The sequence below is a fragment of the Spea bombifrons genome, chromosome 5 (genome assembly GCF_027358695.1).
Source record: "Spea bombifrons isolate aSpeBom1 chromosome 5, aSpeBom1.2.pri, whole genome shotgun sequence".
In the NCBI taxonomy this organism is placed as follows: domain Eukaryota; kingdom Metazoa; phylum Chordata; class Amphibia; order Anura; family Pelobatidae; genus Spea; species Spea bombifrons.
The window spans coordinates 5,151,447-5,158,687 of record NC_071091.1 but is presented as its reverse complement, the minus strand read 5'-3'; the positions used below and the strand labels follow the sequence as shown (position 1 = coordinate 5,158,687).

The window sequence follows — 7,241 nt, the reverse complement described above, 5'->3', positions numbered from 1 at the left end:
AACACCATACACTTACACACACTCCCTAACACCATACACTTATACACACTCTATAATACCATACATTTACACACACTCCCTAACACCATACACTTACACACACTCTATAATACCATACATTTACACACACTCTATAATACCATACATTTACACACACTCTATAATACCATACATTTACACACACTCTCCAAAATGACACATTTACACACACGCTAGGACAACTCACAGCTACTTGTAAAGCGCAAAGCAATAACTAACATTGAGGAGAATAACAACAGAGATATACAGACATTCACCGGACTGGGTCTGTGCCCCTCGAAAAGTGGACTTTTTAGTCTCTTTACCCCTCTCACTCCAATCGACAAGATGAGGGCAAAATAAAATCTATTAAACATGCCTGAGAGATGTTTCACAAGCAATTCATTTATTCATTCGAATCAAAACTTTACAAAGTTTTGCTTGTCAGGTCAGGCAGTACCGGCAAATGTCAATTTCTCCTCTCCTATCTCTATTATTATTTCTATAACCGTATTATAGTCAGCAGGTTTGGCTTTGTCAGAAGTCCTTGACCTGAGAAACATCAAGAGCCTGACTCTGAATGACACCCGGAGAAGCGTCCAAATCCTTCCTCTCTAGAATGTTGGAGGACATTAGATGTTTGTTGCCGGAAAGAACTTGTCCTGTTGGAGACTCCTATCACCTTATTAAAGTCTTAAATACCAAATAATGATATGAGGATATATCAGGTGTGACCCAGGTGGATCTACTCCGTAAAGGGACATCATTGGGACGGGGACTGAATGATGCCATGTGGGTCGAAGTGTCGGTCATTTAGTGTGACACTGATATGTATTAATTATTATTATTATTATTATTTATTGTTTTATATAGCGCCATCAAATTCCGTAGTCCATTAATAATGCCCATTGCTTGCCCCAAGGCTACAATTATGTTTGTATCTCTTTTTAATTGTTACATGTACATTATGGAGCACAGATGTATATATAAATGAGTGCACGTTTGTATATCTTATATATATATCTTATTTATTTATATACTTTTCTTTTATTTCTTCATTTTTTTCTGTAATATAACTTTACTCGTTTAGTTTGATTTGAATATTTTTTTCATTTTATATTGTATTTCTGTTTAGATATTTATTGTAGGATGGACATAAACGTCATGTGAGAGAGCGTAACTCAACATAATTTAAGAATTTTATGGCACTGATGGTTTTATGCTCCCAGTTTAAGACATGTTAAAAAAACTTAGACTATTCTGGGGCATAAATGACCGTTCTTATCATATAGTCATGGGTTAAAGGTATTGTTTTATATCATCTAAGTAGCCGTCACAGCACAAAGCCACCTGCCACGTACAGCCAGGATCTTCGTACATCTCGCAACAGGCGGCAATAACTCCGGCAGAGCTTAGCCGCCGCGCATGTTTCCTGCTTACATGGAGCTAGTTGACACAAAGAGCATCATTTACACAGCTGTACTCGTGTGTTACTCCGTCATTAAATTCCTAGAAGAGTCATTCAGAAGATAAATGGAGAATGGAAGACTTTAAGGCGATGGTAGAAGAAGATGGAGACTTCCCGCGATGTGACTTTAAGCTGTTGGGAAATTCATAAAAGATGCTATATAAATAAAATATAATAATATTAGATAACTAAAATGACATATCATACGTCTGGCCTACGACCAACTATAGAGCATCAATTCTGTCTGAGTAAAGGGAGCTGTCGATATGCCGCAGGATACCATTGAGTCACGGGGGTTAAATTGTAATATTTTGTTTCCATTTTTATGTGTATTCAGACTCATTCAATGTCTGCGTTTAAGTGTTCCTCCCCTAATTCCTTCACCTCTGCTGTGCCCAGTCCCAATAAAGTCTGTTCTATTGCATCCTGACAGGTGTGTCGTGCCTTTCAGAGAGACTCCCCCTCAAAAAGAGTACCTTTACTCTGAGAACCGGAGCGGCGGCCCGGCTTTTGCTTTGAGGAAGGGAGGAATAATGGGGGGGGGGTCTCGCTAGTTCCCATTAAAGTCTCCAAAGTTTGTGCAAAGATATTCTTCACAATGTGAGGCAGTAAATTTACCCGTACACTATAAATACGCCTACTGTCAACCCTATAGGCCTGCGAACCCACGTCTACCAGTGTGCGTGTTTTAAAAATAAAAAGCACATTTTGTCCGTTAAAATAACAGGAAATTGATTAGAAATCCAGCGCAGACGGGGTTAATGCTGTAAATCACTGTTGTAGCTGTAAATGGCTGATTTTTAATAGAATCGTACAGAGGCCCTTTATCACTCCCATCACTCCTGAGTTCCTATGGTCCTTTATCACTCCCATCACTCCTGGGTTCCAATGGCCCTTTATCACTCCCATCACTCCTGTGTTCCAATGGCCCTTTATCACTCCCATCACTCCTGTGTTCCAATGGCCCTTTATCACTCCCATCACTCCTGTGTTCCATTGAAGCAGCCAATCAGTAGCAGGAAAGCATTCCCATTAAAATCAATGGGATCGCTTTGCATGCATGCAAATGGGGATCTTGTTAGACCCACGCCTGATCACTGGATCTGACTGGCGGTAATTATATCCCATTCGGCTGACAATAACCGGAGGGGGGGTAGGGAAAGGTGTAAATGACCATGGGGGGGGTCCTGCTGACTCTCTCTATTTATTTGCAATGAGGCACCATGAATGGGCTACACCGTTATCAGACGGATTAAATGCGCAAATGATGGCTGGAGTGTCCCTTTAAACCAAATATCTCCAAAGAATTACAATAAATAATAATAAAAACCTTTTTATCGTTTAGTTCTGTTAAAATGTGTGGATGTGACATTTTTTAAGTTATGGCTTCCTTTCAGAATTACGCATTTTATAAATAACCAATACGCTGGATAATAATTCACGGGAACGTCTCCTGCCCTTTCGCTTGCCGATCCCTTCGCTCCGCTAGTTATCCACCGGCCCTTACGTCTGACATCTCAATTAACCTCCTTCTACCCCCGTTACTGTAACACGCAGGTATTTATGTAAACAAGCGGGCCAAGCATTGATTGACGTCACAAGTTTACTTCCTATTATTAATTCTAATCCATGCAAATAGCAAAACGAAAATCACCCTCTCGACATTTTCAGCTCCTTCGCCTCGCCTGGCTTGATTTTCGTTATACATGAAAATGCAGATGGTCTCCTACGGGGCAGCTTACCCTTCTCTCCCTGGAGGTTTTTTTCATTAAGAATTGAAATTCAAAATTGCCAGTTTTAAAAAAATAACTCAGATGATGTCATCATACAGATATAGATGGGGGTCTTACCAGCCGCTCTCTGACAACCTGTCCATTGATAGGACCATTCAAAGAGCAACTGGAGGATCGTTATAAAACGGCCAAAGAGTCGTTCTGCCTCCGTCGTTGTAAGCAATCCATATTAATTCAGCCTCCAAGAAAGGAATTTTCGCTTAAAGCAGTGAAAAGGGGTTCTGTACAGTAAGAGCTGTAAAGATGTGGAATCCACTTCCCGCATAGATTATGCTATTAGGATTAATAGACAGGCTGGGTGATATTTTTTGCAAGCAAAGAATATGCAGGGGTATAACGGGTTAAGGACTGGATTATTTAGACAGTGTTGATCCAGTAAGAAATCAGATCAGGAAGGTTTTTGCCCCATTTTGAGGCACAATTGTGAGGGTTTTTGCCTTCTTCTGGGTCAACGGATCAACTTGATGGACTCTTTGTAAACCAAAGCTACTATAGAACTCATAGCTTAGTTAATCAGTCCTTATCTGCTACGATTACCATACCCTTCCCTAAGAGGATCACGTTGTGACGTTATAGATATAATCATTTGATTTAAAGGCGGCTCCGTTAGTTAGCCCGGTTTATATATCCCGTACAATATTCTTGGACGGTATTTAATAAAGTTAAGTTTAGCAAGTAAAAAAAAAAACACAATCCCAGTGCCTTATCTTTGTTTCCAGGAGGCGAAAGTCATTTGTTTGCCAAATTATGGAGAGAAAAAACGTCCTTTTTTTCACACGTTAATGTAGATTTTTTTTTTTAAATAAAACACACTTTATTTATTTATTTTTTGTCGTTGAAAAGAACGCCAGGATTTTCCTTGAGCTTTTAATCTCGCTGCTGTCGGAATATCTCGCTTACAGAGATTTAAATTGCAATATTTCAAATTTTCGAACGTTTCTGACACCGTGAGAATTGAAAAGTACCCTGCGGTGGTTTCCGATGCACCGTTATGTACTTGAACGAGATATAAATATTATGCGCAAGCAAACGCACCGTTATAACTGGAGGATCGTTATAAAACGGCCAAATAGTCGTTCTGCCTCCGTCGTTGTAAGCAATCCATATTAATTTAGAGCTCCTGCCGGACCTACCACGTTTACTCGGCAAAATATGATCATCAGCTCAAGAAGTTTTACAGCGAGTGCAAAATAAGTGTGAGCGGTGAGTTTTTAATGCAGTTGTCAAAGTTTTACTTTAGTCAAGTGTCACAGTTTGCTCTCCAAATATTTGTGTCCCTCTTTCCTCATTTAATGTCCCTCTTTCCTCCCCCTGATACCCTCCTTTTCTCGCTTCATGTCTCACTTTCCTCCCCCTGATACTCTCCTTTTCTCGCTTGATGTCCCTCTTTCCCCCCCTGATGCCCCTCTTTTCTAGGAGCTCAGAATGTTTGCTGGGTATGAGGGGATCGCAAGGTTCTACAGCCCTAAAAGCCCCGATAATGTGTATAGAAACAGCAGGAACACCAGTATGGTCCAATTCCTAGAAACACTCACGGACAAACACGCGTACAGATAGAGAGACTCATAACACAGATTACAGCGTAATACAATAGGATGATGTCATAAAGTGATGTCATCAAAAACGTCATTCTCAGACAGGATCCGTCGCCTCGCCAACACAAAGCAGCTTCATTTACCTAATGAACTGAAACAACACAGAGATACTTCGTTAAAATACGACCCGTTCATAATTTTTGCCAGGAAAAATCAAATGTCACGTGACACCAAAGCAAGCACTGATAGGTTAGTCCCCAGCCGCATAAAACCATAACGCGTGGCCTCTCACATCCAGCCGATGGCTACATTTCATTTGGCGTATGCCGGCCTTAAAGTGCCAGGAGCGCCTCGTCGTCACAAGTCCGACCCTGAAAGTTTCATTAATGTTTTGTCTATCTGTCCTAGTTTTATCCCGTTCCTTAAACTGACCCGAAAAAATTTTTTTTTTGCCGTTATGGCTAGGAGAGCAACCTCAGCCGCCGACCAAAATTCCCTCTTCCTGAAAGCCTTGCCCTGCTTTAACCGCAGAAATGTGGTTTGAAGCAGAGCATTCAGTCTAATTTTAGCAAGTCGTTCGCCGACCGCATGATTACCGCGAACGTAATTCAGGAAAAACGTTCCGCATCTCACATTCTCTTCACCATTTTGTTTACGAGCCCCGGGCAACTTGGTCCGTTTGTTTTTTGCGCGGCGTCCCTTACGGTGGAAATACTGGTAGAATTATACGAAATACCCGTAACGACAATATTTGTGCAACGATTACGACTTGGCAGATTTAATTGAGCTAGGAGAACACGCAGGTCGCCACTAAACCGATACAGATGATCTACTGCCGGCTGGATGGCCTTATTTTCCGGTTGTGTGGAATAACTAGGCCGAAGGCTTAGCAGTGAGTGACCCCCTTGCCCAGGGGTGTCCAACCTGTGGCCCTCCAGCTGCTGCAGAACTACATCTCCCATAATGCTCTTCAAGAGGCTGGCTGAGGAGTATGGGAGATGTAGTCCTGCAGCAGCTGGAGGGCCGCAGGTTGGACACCCCAGCCCTAGCCAATACTCCCGCTGAGTATGGTTACTTTGGCTCTTAAGCATGGAAACGCGCTTGGGTGACGTTTGGGTCCCGCAACGAATAAATTCGCGAAACAATATGACCTTTTTATGCGATCGGTCGTTGCCAGGCTTTTTCAGCAAAAAAATAAAATATATTCTGTGAGGAATTATTTAACACAAAAAAAATATATATATATATAGGTGAATCCTTGGGCTACGCGCTGTGATTATTTGGTAGAGCTGGAGAAACCGAGCGAAGCTGACAAAGAAAATGAAATCTTGTAGAAAGTCACGTGAAATCCCGTGTAATAATTCCTAATTCTGTCTCATAACACTTTGGTGAGTAACTCCCCGGGGTGCTGTTAAAATAGGATCCATATATCAAGAGAAAACGCACCTCTCTCCGCGCCAGCCTACACTAAGTGATACGAAAAAAGGCAATTTCTGTGTATTTGGCTGTGTGACAGACACCGATATACTGAGAGGAACGGGAGAGAGGAGAACGGGAGAGAGGAGAACGGGAGAAAGGAGAACGGGAGAAAGGAGAACGGGAGAGGAGGAGAACGGGAGAGGAGGAGAACAGGGACAGAACAGGGGAGAGGAGAACAGGAGAGAGGAGAACGGGAGAGAGGAGAACGGGAGAGAGGAGAACGGGAGAGAGGAGAACGGGAGAGAAGAGAACAGGAGAGAGGAGAACAGGAGAGAAGAGAACAGGAGAGAAGAGAACAGGAGAGAAGAGAACAGGAGAGAAGAGAACGGGAGAGAGGAGAACGGGAGAGAGGAGAACGGGAGAGAGGAGAACGGGAGAGAGGAGAACGGGAGAAAGGAGAACGGGAGAGAGGAGAAGAACAGGAGAGGAGAAGAACAGGAGAGAGGAGAACGGGAGAGAGGAGAAGAGAGAACAGGAGAACGGGAGAGAGGAGAACGGGAGAGAGGAGAACGGGAGAGAGGAGAAGAGAGAACAGGAGAGAAGAGAGAACAGGGGAGAAGAGAACGGGAGAGAGGAGAACGGGAGAGAGGAGAACAGGGGAGAGGAGAACAGTGGAATAGGCAAGAGGAGAGGACAACAGGAGAATGGAGAACAGAGAGAGGAGAGAACAGACAGAGGAGAACAGGGGAGAGTATAGACTGTAAGCTCATCTGAGCCGGGCCCTCCTCACCTGTTGTCTCTGTTAGTCAATTTGTTATATTATATACTACTTGTTATGTCCTGTCTACTCATTGTACAGCGCTACGGAATTTGATGGCGCTATAAAACAATAAATAATAATAATAAGAGGAGAACAGGGAGAGGACAGCGACACCTTCAGGAAGAAGACGACAGCACAGCTTTAAAAAAAAAAACAACAACTAACCACAGAATGTGAGGTCAGATCCG

General features: G+C 42.7%; 1 protein-coding gene across 1 annotated transcript; it reads left to right on the top strand.

Moving 5' to 3' along the window:
* The first annotated feature begins 1,558 nt into the window (after window positions 1-1,558).
* LOC128496912 (octapeptide-repeat protein T2-like) lies at window positions 1,559-7,007 on the top strand. Its single transcript, XM_053466742.1, has 2 exons — window positions 1,559-1,607; window positions 6,331-7,007. Exons 1-2 carry the CDS (start codon window positions 1,559-1,561, stop codon window positions 7,005-7,007), a joined length of 726 nt encoding a protein of 241 aa, XP_053322717.1.
* Window positions 7,008-7,241: the final 234 nt, after the last annotated feature.

Bases quoted from the DNA above. Each gene is read 5' to 3' on its own strand.
- LOC128496912 (XM_053466742.1), top strand. From the start codon at position 1,559: ATGGAAGACTTTAAGGCGATGGTAGAAGAAGATGGAGACTTCCCGCGA. The intron at 1,608-6,330 runs GTGACTTTAAGC...GCTGTGTGACAG, and splicing joins AGATGGAGACTTCCCGCGAT to ACACCGATATACTGAGAGGA.